Source organism: Oncorhynchus gorbuscha, linkage group LG10 (genome assembly GCF_021184085.1).
Source record: "Oncorhynchus gorbuscha isolate QuinsamMale2020 ecotype Even-year linkage group LG10, OgorEven_v1.0, whole genome shotgun sequence".
NCBI classification, from domain to species: domain Eukaryota; kingdom Metazoa; phylum Chordata; class Actinopteri; order Salmoniformes; family Salmonidae; genus Oncorhynchus; species Oncorhynchus gorbuscha.
In genome coordinates, this window is record NC_060182.1 from 65,912,536 (window position 1) to 65,931,251 (window position 18,716).

The window sequence follows — 18,716 nt, forward strand, 5'->3', positions numbered from 1 at the left end:
TTACAAAAGTGATCTGGATGATGAGCAGATGCTGGACTACAGAAGGAAGTTTGGAAACCACTGAAGTGAAATGAACTACACATTTCTGACAGGTTCCAATCCCCAATGTTGAACTGTCTTTCCTCTTATGGATGAAACTGACTCTTTTCTCTCTTTCAGGGAACAAGTCTCAGAGGGAGGAGCTGGACTCTATCCTCTTTATTTTTGAAGTAAGTTGCTGTACCTTTCTGTTCTGAATCATGTTGATGGTTCCCGGTCTGATGTCTAGTGACAGTTCCAGCCGTAGACATGGATCAGATCTGTCTCTGTGGTTACGGCATTTCAACCTGTTTACACAGCTCTGCAGTCAGCTGAAGGGAGGGGCCAACACTGTTTCCTTGGTGCTAATTCGACCTGCCTGCCTACTTCCTGAATTGACCTCAAATAGAAAAGGAAAGGGGATTGTTAAGGAATAAATAAACCCTGCTTGATTGTTTTTCACCAGTGTTGAAGGCAGCACACAGAGATGGCAAAAACCTTGCTGTGTACTGTATTCATTTGCAGGGTTTTTGTTCAGTAGAGATGAGTGATGTGTGGGCTACACGGTTTATAAACAGCTTGACTGATGTCATTCTCCAGTCTGGTGCTTCTCCTCGAGGTTAAAGTCCCCCACCTTGTTTTCCCACCTGACTCAAACAGCAGCTCCAGTTTCCAATACAAACAGGCAGTTTCCAATACAAACAGGCAGTTTCCAATACAAACAGACCGCAGTTTCCAATACAAACAGGCAGTTTCCAATACAAACGGGCAGTTTCCAATACAAACGGGCAGTTTCCAATACAAACGGGCAGTTTCCAATACAAACGGGCAGTTTCCAATACAAACGGGCAGTTTCCAATACAAACGGGCAGTTTCCAATACAAACGGGCAGTTTCCAATACAAACGGGCAGTTTCCAATACAAACAGGCAGTTTCCAATACAAACAGGCAGTTTCCAATACAAACAGGCAGTTTCCAATACAAACAACACAAGCTGCCAGTCTCTAGAAGAGAGGTGGAGAGAAGCTAGAAGAGAGCATATGTCAAGGTCCTTTCAGTAGAAATGGGAGTGTTCTTCTCACTGCGTCGACAGAACCCAGGGCTGAGGTCTGGACATGGGCCCACTGGTCTCTGTGTGAGATTGAGGCTAAACGGTGTCAGCAGGCCATGTACTCTACACCAGGGACAGGCAACTGGCAGCCACTGTGACCCCTCATGATGAGTTCAGATTTTTTGTGGCCCCCACTCCAGTCCAAGTTGCCTGTCCCTTCTCCACTCTGTCTAAGAGCTACCCAGGCATCTTCAATGTATTATCATTTTACATAAAATGTATCCCCATATGTGGACTGCGTTTGGCTTGTTATTTGCAAACTTACGGGTGTGAGGTGCAGAACATGCTATATATATTGTGCTTTATTAGCGTGCTGGTATCGCAGGTGTACGTGATATCCTGTGTGATTGACAGTCAGCTGCTTACAGTCTTTCTCCTGTATTGACTGTTGAGCGAGAACTTCACCAACGGAGTTCAAACTGTATTTGTGATACCTGACTTTCACCTGACTGAACTCCTCTCCCGTACATTTTAAGCTGACATCCAACCCGGTATTGACAGGAAGTGCTCTCTGTCTGTTCATGTGGCACGAAGCCAGGCTTTAGTCTGGCTTTCTCTGCCTCCCTCCGCAGCATGAGAAGTCTGTCTCCCTCCACACGCGCCCAGTCATATGGCCTCGGATTCCACATGCCTTTAAAAAATTTTTTTCCTAGGTTATCCTTTGAAAAAGAACTAATATTGAAAGCAGCTTAACCCAAGAGTGTTCCCCTTTAGCCCCGTGTGCTTTTACAGTGTGCCGAGAAGATAAGCTCACTGAGTGGTGTGTACAGGACCGATACGAACAGCTTTGATCCTCAACTGACACACTGTGTTCCCTTCTCTCTGAGCTGCTAGATTAGACATGTTGGATTGTACGTGGCTGTTTATAACACTACGGACTTGATATACCAGGTCTATCTGCGAGCGTACGCCCTGGCACCTATGGGTGTCGTTTTTGTGTTCGGCTCCCAAAGAAAGCATTCACTTCACAGTGTAAGGGGATAGATTTGTACAGTAGAAAAGGACGGGAAATATGTTCCCAGAAGAAGGTTTTGAAGGTGTGCACAGGTTTATTTCCTTCTGCTCTCAAGGGAGGGCATGTGCCTGTTGTCGGGGCCCTTCTGTGCTGTGTCTTTGTACTCTTACTTTTGGATCAGATTCAAATTGCCGACATCTTGTGCTGGGAACTGCAATGCCCCTAGTACTGTAGCAGGTCTGTATCATCAGTTTTAGTTAGGCTCGTCCATCAACCATAAAGTCATCCCCAGACAGCACAGAGGTGGGTGTGTGACTGGATGACTGCAAGGATAAAGCCATTAGTGACTCCACACTTTGACACACTTTTTAATTCGGTTTGACAGACGGGCCAAGAATAAAGAATCTCTCTGCCTTCAATAACCCACTTCCTGAATTCATCCCTGTAAGTCTCCCGATACCTCACTAAAGGTAGCAAGCTCCTAGCTCCAGTTGTCTCCGCTCTCCAAGGAAAGATGAGAAACTAGGCTACAGATTCCCCATCCGTCAAACTAAGACCATCTCTGGGCCTGTTTGACGTGTCCCCATCGTGTTATTGTTTTGACCTGGCTGTGCTGTGGAGATGACCTTACTGTCACCGTGGTGCGGTATGTGAGCCCCCTTTTCTGAGGGTGGTTTGGGTGTGGGTGGGGGGGGTAAATGGGTTTTTCTGTTCTCCCTCAACGCATCACCCCCACCCCCTGCCGTCGTCTCCCGCCACCTCCCTGCCCTCTCTGTGTGTGGTGGCATTGTCAGGGGCAGCTTGCGCTGTTGCACTGGCGTGTGTTGTGTGTGTGTGTGGTTACACCACGGTATGATGAGGCGCAAGAGAGCCTGTGTACTGCTCTTCATGCCACAGACACAAAATGTCATAGCATACCTGTACGTCTGCCCTTCAATACACCTCCTAACACGCACAGTTAAAGAGTTCAGTAACCAGCCTAATCAATACCTGCCCCTGGCAATACCGAACCGTTGTCCGTGCCGTCCCTTATTCAGTCCATGTTTTGGACAACCTATGAGTGCCACAGTCAAATGCCTGTTTTCTCTTCTCACGCACAGATCTAATGCACAACAGCAATGAACCGAGTCCTCTCAGCCAGACGCATCACATTAACCACGTATCACACGTTCAAAGGCAACCGTCAGAGGAGATGTCGCACCATGACATAGAAGGACAGAGGGCTGCTGGCCTGCGCTACACGCTGCGTGTTTGCTAAGTCATGCTGTGAATACCACCTCTGTTGAACTTGATCGACCCTGGCTGCCTCCCATGAAACACTTGCCTGCCTTCACTCTCAGATTGGCAGTGGGCATAACGGCTGCTTTCTCCCAGCCCTGGCCTGCCTCTCCCCATCACTTCCTCACTTTCCTCTGTGCCTCCACTGCCAAGAGGGAGCAGGCTTTGGCTAGGCCACTGCAGCGGACACTACACACTGACTGCACAGTATCTGCCCCTAGCCTGCAAGTGGTCTAATCAGTCAATGACAACGTCCTTGCAGTTGTTCATATGTCGAGGCCACACTGGATGTAGATGCTTTAGGTTGTGTGTGTGTGAACACCTTCCTAATATTGAGTTGCACCCCGTTTTGGCCTCAATTGGTCGGGGAATGGACTCTACAATGTTGACTCCAATGCTTCCCACAGTTGTCAAGTTGGTTGGATGTCTTTTGGGTGGTGGACCATCCTTGATACACACGGGAAACTGTTGAGCCTGTAAAACCCAGCAGCTTTGCAGTTCTTGACGCGCTCAAAGCGGTGAGCCTGGCACCAACTACCATTCCCCGTTCAGAGGCACTTCAATTTTTTGTCTTGCCCATTCACCCTCTGAATGGCACGCATACACAGTCCACGGCTTGTCTCAAGGCTTGCAAATGATTCTTTAACCTGTCTCCTCCCCTTCATCTACACTGATTTGAAGTGGATTTAACAGGTGACATCAATAGGGTATCATAGCTTCACCTGGATTCACCTGGTCAGTCTGTGTCATGGAAGAAGAGGTGTTCATGAATGTTTTGTACAGTCAGTGTAGATACAGAACATCAGCATCAGTCTTCACACTTTTCAACTAATTACAGAAAATTTCCTGCTGTACTGACAAATTGCAGCACATTTGAGTAGGTGGATGAGGAACAGTTGAGGAACACTGTGGGAGAGCGGCCCTAAATACAGCATGTGTATGTAGGTGGAAGTCATGGGACATCGCTCTAGACCTCTGGCGTCATTGTCACAAGACGGGAGCTCTGTGGTCACATGACAGGACTCCCAGACCCACTGACTCATGGTTATTTACCCTCCTTCATGGCAGAGGTGACGGGTCAGTGGACAGGACATCATTGGAAATTTGTGAGAGGCAAGTTATTTTTGTGTGCAGTACACAAGTTTGAATACAGTGCATTTCAATCATAGAGAAAAGACCGTTTTGTTGATCTCGGGGTTGTGCGACTGGCTGTGGCCCTGTGATTCTGACCAGGTTAGAGGTTGTGAGACTGGATGTGGTTCTGACCAGGTTAGGGGTTGTGAGATTGGCTGTGGTTCTGACCAGGGTAGGGTTGTGAGACTGGCTGTGGCCTTGTGGTTCTGACCATGTTAGGGGTTGTGAGACTGGATGTGGTTCTGACCAGGTTAGGGGTTGTGAGATTGGCTGTGGTTCTGACCAGGTTAGGGGTTGTGAGACTGGCTGTGGTTCTGACCAGTTTAGGGGTTTTGAGACTGGCTGTGGCCCTGTGGTTCTGTAACCAGGGGACCTCCGAGTGAAGTGTGTGTGTCTGCTTCCCCAGTATCCGGGCAGCGACCTGACTCTGAGCCCAGCCATCCGTCACCCAGCCCCTGACTCACCACTCTGAGCCCAGCCATCCGTCACCCAGCCCCTGACTCACCACTCTGAGCCCAGCCATCCGTCACCCAGCCCCTGACTCACCACTCTGAGCCCAGCCATCCGTCACCCAGCCCCTGACTCACCACTCTGAGCCCAGCCATCCGTCACCCAGCCCCTGACTCACCACTCTGAGCCCAGCCATCCGTCACCCAGCCCCTGACTCACCACTCTGAGCTCAAGGCTGCTCTGACCTACAGACTGGGAAAGCCCAGACTGGGAAACCTCCGAGTGAAGTGTGTGTGTCTGCTTCCCCAGTATCCGGGCAGCGACCTGACTCTGAGCCCAGCCATCCGTCACCCAGCCCCTGACTCACCACTCTGAGCCCAGCCATCCGTCACCCAGCCCCTGACTCACCACTCTGAGCCCAGCCATCCGTCACCCAGCCCCTGACTCACCACTCTGAGCCCAGCCATCCGTCACCCAGCCCCTGACTCACCACTCTGAGCCCAGCCATCTGTCACCCAGCCCCTGACTCACCACTCTGAGCTCAAGGCTGCTCTGACCTACAGACTGGGAAAGCCCCAGTCTGTCCAGAATACACCGAATACACTTCAATAGGGGGGTGCTCAGAGGGTTTTTAATATGCCTTTGGGTAAAGGAGAGCAGATAGAAAAGGAGAGCTCTGTGAGCTAAATTGATGTTACTTTCCTCCACTATTTTTGGATATCAGCCAGCAACTGAACACTGTGGTTGTCTGTGTGTAGACCCTTGGGACTCAGGCCAGCCTACTCTCCAGTCAGTGCTGTAGTAGAGACAGGACGGTAATCATGTTATGAAGGCAAGAGGACATGGAGGAGAGGAACGAGCTCGATTTACACAGCTCTCGTGATTTACTGTGCTAGTCTCTGCCGTCGCTCACGGGGGCAGACGATTGGCCGTGATTGATGTCAGTTTAACCGCTCGCTGCAGAGCCGACCCATTAAAATGCTGGGTATGTAAATGTGAATGTTCCAAGTAGGTCATGAATAAAATAATGTCAACCTGTATTGTGGCTGCCCGTCAATACCTCTCCTCTGTGTCTCTGGGTTAATGGCCTCATCTCCCCCTTCGTCCGCATCAAGGGTGAAAGAGCTCAATGGCTTTTTATTGGCTTGTTTTCTACTAGCCAACATCCTTCGGGAGAATGTACATGGAGCCATTGTGCGTTTTTCCTCCTCTCCGGTTTGGATTAGGATTGTCAGATCTTCCGCAGGAGACTTCTGGTGCAAGTATCAATGCTTATTTACAAGCGTTGGCACTTACAAAGTCAATGGTCGTGGGTTCGATTCCCGGCGGGGCCACCCATATGTCAAAAGGTATGCACGCATTGACTGTAAGTGACTATGGATAAGGTGTCTGCCAAATAGCATACATTTCAGCCTTCACCTGACCACTAGAGAGTTTAGATTTGTCATTTGATGCATTGCTGTCGAGTAGTAGTCTAGGCCTTCGTTTTGTAGGTTGCTATTATGGTCTAAACCTCTGGGTATCTATTAGGCAACCGTCACTAGTTTTGCCTTATTTGCCTACTCTGCCTCACTGGCAGTGGGTTGAACTCGCCGGCCCTGTCAAAAACAAATCCTAGCTGATCATTAAAAGTTTTTTTTAAGACCTGCTATGAAACGTAAGGGTCAGCGAATTCCGCTTGCTTTGACTTTGACAACAGTGGAATATGTGAATACTGATCGGACTGGTAATCATTAGCTTGAGGAAGAGCTACAGTGTATTGTTGCTGCCACCTACTGGTCAGAGAGTAGTATGAAGCCGTTTCACGAATGCCCTTTTGGTTATATGTGTGCTACATTGCATGTCTGATAAGCTTGTTACGATCCAATGTAGATATCGCGCAAGCAAGAACTCCGTTTGATAGGCTACTTAACCAATCTGATCAGATCCATATTAGGCCTACTTCTATTTGATAGTCTATCGGCTGTCATCATTCGAGCTCAGCATCTACTTCTACAAACGGCTGGTGATTTGGTTTCAGTGTAAATGAGTAATCCACTGTTTACACTGTGGGGGTTGGCCTGGAAACATTTTCAGTCTTCCACTGTATGACCGGACATTTTACTGTCACATATTATTTCACCACTGTAGGTGGTGAAGGCCTAGTGATCTACTGAACTGTCCTACACATTTGAGTTACTCCAGCATTTTCAATGCAGGTTCACGCGATAGTTGAATTAAATGACAGTGAACTGTGACCCTGCTCTATTCGCCTGCTGTGGCTCTCTGGGCTGTAATGGTCACATGCCTGCCATGCCGTTCACTCCCAACTCCACTGTGACTGACTGCCCTATAGAAACGGTCTCTGGCTCATATATGGCTGGTTTAAGAAAAGTTTCCTCGTGTTTCTCTGGAAAGTATGCTCGCTCTTAACATGAGTTGAAACTCCACCGAATCCTGTTGACTTATTCACCAACTTTTCTCGTTGTTGCGTCGAAACAAGGATGAGAGACTCCACAGGTGCGGTGTTACATCCTACCAAAGTGAAGCTTAAATCAGTGGGTACAATGACAAAAACAAAGTCTTCAAAGTTCCCCTGAGGCTTTCTGTGAGCGCTGGAAAGCCCTTGTGGGACACCTCTGGTAGAAGTGTATTCTGTGTCATGTACGCCCTGTGGCTGGAAACCTAAGTACGGATCATGTAAATGTGGTTGGAGTCGGACGCGTCCCTCCGTAATACCCCATCTTTATGCCTGGAGTACGTCTCCAGATTAGAGTAACTCAGTCAGCCCGCTCTGCTCAGCCCCTTTGTCAGGCTCACAGTGCTTCATATCAGCGAGTAAAGTCCCATTGTTGCGGCTGCCATTCCCACCGCCGCGGGGAGTCTCCCCGCTTCTGCTCTGCATTCCCTGCCTTCCCCTGGACGAAGGGTGGGTGTTACACACACACACACACACACACACACACACACACACACACACACACACACACACACACACACACACACACACACACACACACACACACACACACACACACACACACCACCCTCCCTCTCTGGAAACCACACAGGCTTAGACTTACCCCCCACTGTTTTACCACCTAGAGTAATGTCTGCATCTCCAAGGAGAGCATCAGTGCTGGGAGCTGGGCATGTCTAATCCCAGCCGGGATCAATAGAAAGGTGCAATAGAGAAGGACATGTATCGTCACGCTCTGGATCAGAGAGGAGTCAACCAGGACACAGGGACACCAGGAGTGATGGCTGTCAGATTTCTGTTTCTATCACTGAGAAGGAGAGGGATTTAGACGGAGAGTGGAGTAGACACGAGGAGAGATGCACAACGAGAGAGAGGAGAGGTGGAGGAGGGGAGAAATACAGAGCGGGGGGAGGTGTTGATAAACCGAGATATGCTGTACTCGAAACATGAGATGCGTTTTGGAAGCCGTAATGTGGCATGGCTGCTCTCCTCTTGGCTACTGATCCAGGATCTGGTCTCTCGCTCTTTCTCCGTGCTCTGACCTTCAGTCTCTATTTCTCAAGACTCACTGCAAATTCAGTTTGCATGTATAGCTACTGCTGGTGAGGACTTAATGTTCAGAGGTCTCTCTCTCTCTCATATCAGAGCTTTATCATGCAGGCCAGAGTAGGGTTGCTCTACCAAGTGGTTCATCAATTACCCACAATCCACTGGCCATTACCGGACCAGCCGCCACACACTGCACATTCCACAGTGGTGTCCTCTCTTCTCATCCCCCCCATCCCTCACCCCCCCTGTCTCTTTTTTATCCCCCCAGAGGGACCCAGGTAACCCCTCCCTCAGTGTAGGAGTAATTATAGCCTGCTGAAAGGTCACACGCTCTAATTGAGTTGTACATTTCATGGTTGGCGAGGTGATGACATTTCCAGCGTTGTCCCATGTCACCGGGGCCACCCCTATAGCAGGCCAGAGACACACGCAGGAGGAGGAACGGACAGCAGTGACTACTGGTTGACTGACAAGGCTGCTATGCTTTTTTAAAAGTGGGCTCTGTTTAGGATGTATGTCTGAGCAGCTTAGCAACATGGCCCTGTCTAGTGTGTGGTGTGCAAATGTGACTTGTTTAAAGCCTATCGAGTAAAAATAATTCTGTCCTCTCTCCATCTGTGATCAGGTTTATCTGCTCTGTCTCTGTGTTCTGATTTGTCTGTACGGGGAAAGACACGTCAGGCATTTGTGCTAATATTTTATACGTTCCTTCCCATCTTCTCCAGAAAATTCTGCAACTTCTACCAGAACGAATGTACAGTCGATGGCAGTTCCACAGTATAGGTATGTCCAGTGAATCAGCTGTTTCTAAGTTGGTACTCACTCTACCCTCCTTGAATAGGCCTACAGTGGTAATATTTGCATTCTTCCGCATGGGTACATTAGTCAAAGGTCTGTCCCCTCCTGTGTCACGACAACCACCGAAATAAACCACGGAAGCACAGATTATCGGCACAAACCACTCTTTAACAGTTTGTGTGAGAAGAAAATAATTAGTCGCGGAAGGCGAGGTAAATGAAAAATGCAAATGAGAGCTTCATTTGAAATGCAAATTGGTAATTGAATTATGCGTCGCTCGGTTTCAGCCTCGCAAGCAGCGATAACCTCAATTATAATCTTCTGTTTGTCAGCCGTTTCCCTAAAGCGACGAGGCAGAGATCGTCGCCGCGGATCAACCCCTGGGGCTTATTGCTCCCACTATGGAGGCTCATCTTCCCTCGACAGTCCCCAAACACGCTCCCTAGTCCACAGAACACCAGCTAAAACCTGTCCCTCCTTCCCTAGCCTCATGCTTAAGGAGTCACCTCACCTAGACAACTGTTGCCTATCATTGACCCTGCTCCCCAAAGTAGGTAGAGGACAACTCATTAGCAACACGGACAAGGAACGCCATAAGCTGTAGAACTTATAGTCAGATGCAGAAAGACAGGGCCCAGTGATGTCTTTTTAGGTCCCCCTCCACTATAGGAACAAGCATTTACAGACCGTCACCTGGTGGAAAATGTATCTCGGTCTCTCCTTATGACTCATTTCCAATCTCTTGGAGCCTAGGAGTTGGGATTGGAAGCAATTTATTCTTCATTTTTTTCAACACATTGATTTAACCTGATGAGTGGAGAAGCAGGCATTTAGCAATCAGAGCAATGTCTCATTTGATTACCGCAGACCTGATTGGCTTCATAACTGCACGCCAGGCAATTGATGTTCATTTTCATCAGGAGAATGAGCAGCCTTCCCTCCCTGACTGGTTTATCACCACCCCCAAGGTCAATATTTACTGATGGAACAGACCGACGTGCTTGTCTCTCTGTGTTAAGTGTAACTATGTGCAGAGAGTAGTGTGTTGTATCTCTAGTACACATCAGGTGGAAGGCATATCTCTTTTGTTGGTGTCAGTGTTGTCCTCTGTTCTTCATGCTTTATCGCTTTCCGTTGCAGGTTCTATTCTGAAAAAGCTTTTGCACACTGGAAACTCGTTCAAGGTGAGACTTGTTTTGTGTTTTCTAACACAAACTTGCACATGTTACTCCAACGTGACTGTGAAGGAGACGGAGCAGTCTGATCCTGTTCCGTGTACAGTAACCTGTCCCCTGTCCTCCTGCATGCAGATCAGATGTGAGGGAATTCGTCTGTTCCTGCTGTGGCTGCAGGCCCTGCAGAATAACTGTGCAGAGGAGCAGTTCCTCATCTTCGCCTGCCTGGTGCCAGGCTTCCCTGCCGTGCCCTCCACCAGAGGACCCTGCACCCTGGATACCATCATCTACAACCCTTTCTCCAACCCGCCCGATGGTGAGACCCCTCAGCGTCTCTCACACACATTTGTTTTTACTATCCTTATCGGGACCAAGCGATTGATTTCCATTCAAAATCCTATTTTCCTAAACCTTAACCCATAACCCTAACACCTAAGCCTAAAATAGCCTTTTTCCTTGAGGGGACTGGTAAAATGTCCCCAGTTGTCCGGAATTTTCCTTGTTTTTACTATCCTGGACTCTTTGTCCCCGCAAGGATAGTAAAACCAAACACACACGCTCAGCACACCCCAAGGTGCTCCATCTTCTGGTCCCCTGTCCTTACAGTTGAATGTGTCTCAGTTTGCTGTTCAGACCTGTTTCAGTGCTATCTGGAAGTTGTGCAATTTGAGCTGGGGCAGCTGACTGGGATTGTCTGGGTCCTGGGGAACTACACTGATTATTTCATGAAATGGGCTGCTGGAGTGAGATGAAGGCCGTCTTCACTCCTCATTCCCTCTTTCGCTCTGTTTCTCTCTCTGGCTCAACAGCCAAGGTGGTGCCTGAGGAGATTACACCGCTGGTGCCAGCTGTGCCAGGGGAGAAGCTGGCAGACGACCAGACCTGCTACATCCTCCAAACCCTGCTCAAGTTTATGGTTGTCCAGGTGAGGCTCCTGCTACAACATTGTCCTTCCTAGACAACACTGGATCACTCTGTGGCCTCGGTCGAATACTTTCAAAATGCATAATCTAATCAGATGAGGCCATTCTTTCCTGTAAAAACAAAGTCATGTGTCCAGTACCAAGCTTGTATGGGGCCTATTGTCTGGCTGTGTTGTGACTCAGTCTGCCTCTTTGTGTCTGAAAGGCGTCCAGTTTAGAGTGGAAGAACAAAGACAACCAGGATTCCGGCTTCAGGTTTCTCTTCAGTCTGTTCAAGAAGTACTACCTTCCTCACCTCTTCCCCTCCTTCACCAAGCTCACCAACCTTTACAAGCCGCTTTTAGGTAGGGGTGTGGGTGTGGGTGAGTCCGTGCATGTAGGGTTGTAATTCCCTTTGCTATGAGCAGTCTCTTTAAAAAAATTATACCGTTATGTCACCGTGGGTCAATTTGCAAAAACTCAAGGGCTTACTCCATTTGAGATTCTGAATGTGCAGCTTGACTCTAACACACTCCTGGTAGCTTTTTACATTTATTTTTATTTTTTTTAAAGTGGCATGCAAATTGGGTATTAGCTACTCTCCTAAGAAGCAGCTTTGGATAAATTATTTATTTTTTTGGAGGGGAAGTGTAATATCATGCTCCTCTATTAAACCAGGCAAGTCAGAAGTTCTAATTTATAATTGCAGCAACAGGCCTTTGCCAAGTCAAAAACTTGACCCAAAAGCTAATTAATACAGTCGATGCACACAGATTCCTGAGGCCAGGCAATTTAGACATCTGGTCATGAACTTGATGTTTTCCTCCATTTCCCCCGTTCTAATGATCTACTCTGTCTGAGAGGGAATGTCTATTTTTAGCTAATTGCCAGTCAATTCAAAGGTATTCAACCCATGTTTAAATGAGGTTTCATGAATTATAGAAATTAAAATCCTTTGCAACATTAACCTGGTCCACGAGGCTGTGGTTCACTGTAATTATCAGGGTTGTTCAGGTCAGTTACTTTGTGGGCTGAATTAAATATTTTCATATAACAGCAAAAATAACCTGATGTTGACTGAAAGAGCAGCGTGTTTCGATCTCGTGTAATATCCTTATCTTTCTCTTAACTCCCACTGTGTATACATCACCCTCGTTTCCCTCTCTGTGTCTCTGACCCTTCCCTCTCCCTACCTCCCCCAGACCTCCCCCACCACAGACCAAAGCCTCTGTATGTCCCGGTGACCCGTAACAACGAGAGCACGTTCTGTACGAGAGACCAGTACCTGGCTCCCCGTGTGGCCTTCATCACCTGGCTGGTCACCTTCTTCCTGGAGAAGAAGTACGTCAGCGCCGCCACCCCCAGCGTCCGGAACGGGACTAACGAGGTCATCCCCAAACTTATCCAGGTAGGTCCGATGTCAAACATGCAAGTAGATGCCAATAGACTTCCAGTCACTGCACAAACACTGGTTAGCATTGGCTCGCGAAACTACCTCGAACTTCCTTCATACTGGACGCAGAGACATACAAATGGTATCCACGAGTTCATCTGACTCTAGGGAAGTAGATAAAGTATCCCTTTAATGCCGAAAGGATTGAATGGTCAGTTCCAAGGCGAGGTTTATTTTAATGTTGACTTGGAATAATTGTATTCAACCAACAGTTAATGCTATGTTAGTCTTGGTCTTTATAATTTATACTGGAACCCAGCCCTAAACCCTCTCACTGGTACCCTGTCCAACCCGCTGCTGTGTGTGTGTTCAGACTGTCACTGCAGGTAGTAGCAGTCAGGAGAAGGATAAAGACCGTGGTGGCGAGGGGGAGCCCAACGGCCCCACGGAGCCAGAGAAGAGCCACTCTAACAGTAGCACGCTGTCTGACCGGCGCCCCAGCGACTCCAGCCTGTGCAGCATCGACGAGGAGCACCGCAGCGTCTACGACATGGTGCACGCCATCCTACTCTCCACACGGGACAACATCAACTTCGTCAATGAGGTTTTTCACCAGGTACAGCCCACAGAGAGATGATGACAGTGTTTCCAAATGACTCACTGAGAGTATAAACTAGACTTTTCCTCTGCAGTAGCAGTTTTAGTTGTGAAGCTGATTTCCTTTGGTTCCCCACTAGCTTTGGAACATGATGCTGAGTAGGAAACCATCTTATCTGTTGTGTGCTGCCATCTAGTGCAAAGACACTATCACTACATCAAAGTGATCCTCTTAGCTGGAGCAAATTCAATAATTCAAGTTAATTCAAGTGAAATGTCCTTAGCCACCACATCTGCTTCGTGTCATTTAGCAAACACCTTATTAGGATCCTGAAAATACATTTATTCATTATCCAACGCCCCCATTATCCTATTTTCTCTTGCACTATACTGTGTAATATCTGTCTATATCTCCAGGCCTTCCTGTTGCCCTCCTGTGAGGCGTCAGCGACCCGGAAGGTGATCAAGGTGTACAGGAAGTGGATCCTGCAGGAGAAGCCAGGCTTCATGACGGAGCCGGAGAAGAGCAGACAGGCCGAGGTGGAGGAGAACCCAGAGCAGCTGCTCATCACGGAGCCCGATAGCACACACACACAGGTAATGGCAGTGATACACAGACAAACACAGGTAGCCTAGTGTTTAGAGTGTTGGGCCATTAGACGCTAAGGTCACTAGTTCAAATCCACGAGCTGACAAGGTGAACAATCTGTCAATGTGCCCTTGAGCAAGGCACTTATCCCTAATTGGTCCAAGGATCGCCATTGATAATGGCTGACCCTGCCTGTGACCCTACTCTCCCCATTTTGGCAAAAAACACATTTCTGCACATTGGGATAAACAAAAAACACATTTCCGTTTCACACGTGTATAAATCACAAATATAAACACTAACCTAATTATTATTATTACACAACTACACACACATACACACACACACACACACAGCACAAGTTAGTGGATGCGCAGACTAAAATTAACTCGGAACACTCAATTTCATACTCGCCACGCTGAATGGACGGTCGTGTTTACCTGCAGGCGTTGGAGAGTCATGGTCACAAACGCTCGTCCAGTTGGGGCAGAACATACTCCTTCAGCAGTGCCATCAGCCGGGGCTGTGTCACTGAGGAACAGAACAGAGACATCAAGGCTGGCATCCAGCCCACCCTGCAGGTATGTGCGTGCGAGCGCGGTTTGTATTTTTTGACACATTTTTTGTTGTTGTTATGCGTGTCCAGATGTATCTCATCAACCCTTGACCATAGTTTTATCTCCATGCTCTACCCCCCCCCCCCCCCAGGTGTTCCTGACCAACTCGGCCAACGTGTTTCTGCTGGAGCCGTGCCCAGACGTGGCCAAGCTACTGGACAACCAGGTGGAGGTGTGCAAGGGGGTGCTGAGCATCTACCGCCACGTGATCATGGAGCACGCCATGAACACACAGACATGGTACGTCAGTCAGCACCTCATCAACGTGCATACTGAAATACACTAAGCATGATCAATAAAATGTCACAATAGCGTTCAGTTTGGCTGCTGGGGCCCCCGGTGGGGGGGCAAGGAGATCCCCCATCTACACTATTGACCACTACGTGCTGTTTTCAAGATTAATTACAACTATTTGGTTGTAATATCTCCTCTTGAAGAGCGTAGTCAAAACTACACATTTCTGATTATTCCACATTTATCTCTATCATCAGAGTTATATAGTAAACATCAATTGATCATGTATTTTCAGATGCGCGAGGGTCAGATCCGTTTGGCTATCCAAACATTGCTTCTGCTATCCATAGCATGTGTCATTTAGCTTGCTTTTTTAGAGATTAGGCTTTTGGAAAGAGCTTGACATCGTCCTGGTAAAGTTGTCTGTCGGACTACTGTCATCACCGTAAATCAAACCATATTTAGATATAGTCATCTAGTTTATCCCCTGAAAGTTAGCTTGATTGACGTGGTCTGTTATTAGCGAGCTAGCCAATTTGACGTGGTCCGTCAATCAATGCAGCCTATCATGTTTGTCAGCAGCAATCGTGACTAAATACTATTTAAAAACAATGTTGAAAATGGAATAATGTTAGGCCTACCCAACGAAGTTAGCTATGTCGGTTGGAGAAAAAAGTACCTACTTCTACTTACCGCTATGGTAAGCCAACTGTACCAAGTTTCTACCGGTAGCTGCTACTTGACAGGCAGATCCCACAAAGGATGGGACAATTCACCTAAACCACTCACACTTGTCAGGTATAGCTTTCTTATTATTTTACGGCACTCAAATATCCAATTAATGGTGGCCAATATTTTGAGATATCGTGAGGCTACCCTCCAGGTTTTACACAATTTCTAAACAGGTTTTTAAGAATTTTTGCTAATTTCTTCAAAATAAATAACTGACCCTTTACAGACCCTTTACTCAGTACTTTGTTGAAGCACCTTTGGGAGCGATTACAGCCTCGTGTCTTCTTGGGTATGACGCTACAAGCGTAACACACCTGTATTTGGGGAGTTTCTCCCATTCTTCTCTCAAGCTCTGTCAGGTTGGATGGGGAATGTCGCTGCACAGCTATTTTCTGGTCTCTCCAAAGATGTTCGATCGTGTTCAAGGTCGGGCTCTGGCTGGGCCACTCAAGGACATTCAGAGACTTGTCCCGAAGCCACTCCTGCGTTGTCTTGTCTGTGTGCTTGGTGTTGTCCTGTTGGAAGATGAACCTTTGCCCCAGTCTGAGGTCCTAAAGGGGTCTGAATACTTTCCGAATGCACTCTATATACTGTTTGTGTACACCCACTGGCTTAAATAGGAAAACATATTCTAAACCAAGCGGTTGCTTTTACCTGAAGGACTGTATTGTCAGACAGGCCTGGACAGTTCCACTGTGTTATATGATAATCTATTGATACACCATGATGGACTAATCATATCTTCTGGTGTGTGTAGGGAGCAGATGCTACAGGTGCTGCTGAGGATCACTGAGGCGGTGATGAAGAGGCCTCAGGAGAACCAAAGAAAAGACATTTTTGCTGAGAGCCTGGCTGCCATCCTTTTCCGGGTCAGTCAGCCTGGGGATCATACAGCCTGTCTTACTGTTAGTTGTTCTGATACCTCTGTTAGAAGAAGTCCAGCTGAGCTCCTGGAAATGGTTGTTGCCCATGATGTTAATATAATGTGGAAACAATGTTACAGCTCTAATGGCTTGTTAGTGTTTTGATTACAAGCCAATAAGAACCAGCTGCCTGCCTATGGTGATTAATGAGATGTTCTGTTTCGTCCTCCTGTCTTTGTGCCCCTGTACATCCTCCCCCAGACGATCATCGTGGCGTGGGTACGGGCCAACCTGTGTGTGTTCATCTCTCGGGAGCTGTGGGACGAGCTGCTGTCTGTGCTGTCGTCTCTGACAGGCTGGGAGGAGCTGGTGACCGAGTGGGCCAGCATCATGGATTCTCTGACCGCGGTCCTGGCCCGCTCCGTTTACGGCCTGGACATGAGCAACCTGCCCCTGGACAAACTCAGCGAACAGAAGGAGAAGAAACAGAGGGGACGGGGTGAGGAGGCAGGGGGTGAGGAGGCAGGGGGTGAGGAGGCAGGGGGTGAGGAGGCAGGGGGGTGGAGGCAGGGGGGGTGGAGGCAGGGGGGTGGAGGCAGGGCTTTAAAGTGTAACCCTTTTGGATGTGAACGCTCCTTAATATTTTAATTTGGAAGCACCAGTGCGCCTAGAAAACATCCCCCATATAACAATTATTATAATGGTTAGGCTTAGCTGTATTGCTGTTTAGGAGTTCCCTAGGGGAAACACGCAGATTTGTGACTGCGGTGGTTGCACCATTACTACAAAGAAAGGCACTTGTCTCTAGCCCAAACCATTCCAAAGTTGTCATCCATATCACTGCTTCTAGGTTTTTTTCATTGGCGTCGCAGCGGGATACATCTCCATTGGCTGGATGCATCTCCATTGGCTGGATGCATCTCCATTGGCTGGATGCATCTCCATTGGCTGGATGCATCTCCATTGGCTGGATGCATCTCCATTGGCTGGATGCATCTCCATTGGCTGGATGCATCTCCATTGGCTGGATGCATCTCCATTGGCAGGCCATATTTTTTACATTCATAAACCACGTCGTGGGATGTGCTAAAACGATTCTAAAACAGCTTGTTCAGTTATCTTACCTCATTATCTAGCAAGCTAACAACCTGGTAACTTTACCAGTACATCCAAACATTTAGCGGAACAGAAACCATGGAAAAGGGATAGCTTAGGAAATGTTGCTTTTTAAACAATGTAGAAACCTAATATTCCACAAATGACTTTGTAATTTCAATGACAGGTATTTGTATCGACGTTTTAGCTTTTATAATAAACACATTGCTTTATAGGCTTGTTCGTTTCTAGGGCACAACATAAACTCAGCAAAAAAGAAGGACCCTGTCTTTCAAAGATAATTCATAAAAATCCAAATAACTTCACAGATCTTCATTGTAAAGGGTTTAAACACTGTTTCCCATGCTTGTTCAATGAACCATAAGCAATTAATGAACATGCACCTGTGGAACGGTCGTTATGTCACTAACAGCATACAGACGGTAGGCAATATATGTCACAGTTATGAAAACTTAGAACACTAAAGAGGCCTTTCTGCTGATTCTGAAAAACACCTAATGAGCAGGGACCCTGGGCATCTTTCATCTGCATGAATGTGCTTAAGAATACTGCAAGGAGGCATGAGGAATGCAGATGTGGCCAGGGCAATAAATTGCAATGTCAGTACTTTGAGACGCCTAAGACAGCGCTACAGGGAGACGGGACGGACCGCTGATCGTCCTCGCAGTGGCAGACCACGTGTAACACCTGCACAGGATCAGTACATCTGAACATCACACCTGCGTGACCAGTTAAGTATGGCAACATCAACTGCCCGAGTTACACCAGGAACGCACAATCCCTCCATCAGTGCTCAGACTGTCTGCAATAGGCTGAGAGAGGCTGGACTGTGGGCTTGTAGGCCTGTTATAAGGTAGGTCCTCACCGGCAACGACGTGGGAACAGACCCATCGTCGCTGGACCAGACAGGACTGGTATAAAGTGCTCTTCACTGACGAGTCGTGGTTTTGTCTTACCAGGGGTAATGGTTGGATTCGCGTTTATGGTCGAAGGAATGAGCGTTACACCGAGGCCTGTACTCTGGAGCGGGATTATTTTGGAGAGTGGAGAATCCGTCAGGGTCTGGGGAAGTGTGTCACAGCATCATTGGACTGAGCTTGTTGTCATTGCAGGTAATCTCAATGCTGTGCGTTACAGGGAAGACATCCTCCTTCATGTGGTACCCTTCCTGCAGGCTCATCCTGACATGACCCTCCAGCATGACAATGCCACCAGCCATACTGCTCGTTATGTGAGTGATTTCCTG

The 18,716-nt window shown here is 47.8% G+C and overlaps 1 protein-coding gene across 4 annotated transcripts in view; it reads left to right on the forward strand.

Moving 5' to 3' along the window:
- The window catches only part of ralgapa2 (Ral GTPase activating protein catalytic subunit alpha 2), a 145,582-nt gene that overhangs the window by 34,063 nt on the left and 92,803 nt on the right, over positions 1–18,716 (forward strand). For all 4 annotated transcript variants that reach the window (XM_046366669.1, XM_046366670.1, XM_046366671.1 and 1 more), the window contains exons 3-15: positions 160–209; positions 9,180–9,237; positions 10,393–10,436; positions 10,563–10,743; positions 11,237–11,352; positions 11,556–11,694; positions 12,532–12,737; positions 13,096–13,338; positions 13,737–13,916; positions 14,355–14,489; positions 14,617–14,765; positions 16,249–16,360; positions 16,616–16,853. In XM_046366669.1, the coding sequence (XP_046222625.1) occupies positions 160–209; positions 9,180–9,237; positions 10,393–10,436; positions 10,563–10,743; positions 11,237–11,352; positions 11,556–11,694; positions 12,532–12,737; positions 13,096–13,338; positions 13,737–13,916; positions 14,355–14,489; positions 14,617–14,765; positions 16,249–16,360; positions 16,616–16,853 (1,851 nt within the window). The remainder of the gene's footprint in view (positions 1–159; positions 210–9,179; positions 9,238–10,392; positions 10,437–10,562; positions 10,744–11,236; positions 11,353–11,555; positions 11,695–12,531; positions 12,738–13,095; positions 13,339–13,736; positions 13,917–14,354; positions 14,490–14,616; positions 14,766–16,248; positions 16,361–16,615; positions 16,854–18,716) is intronic.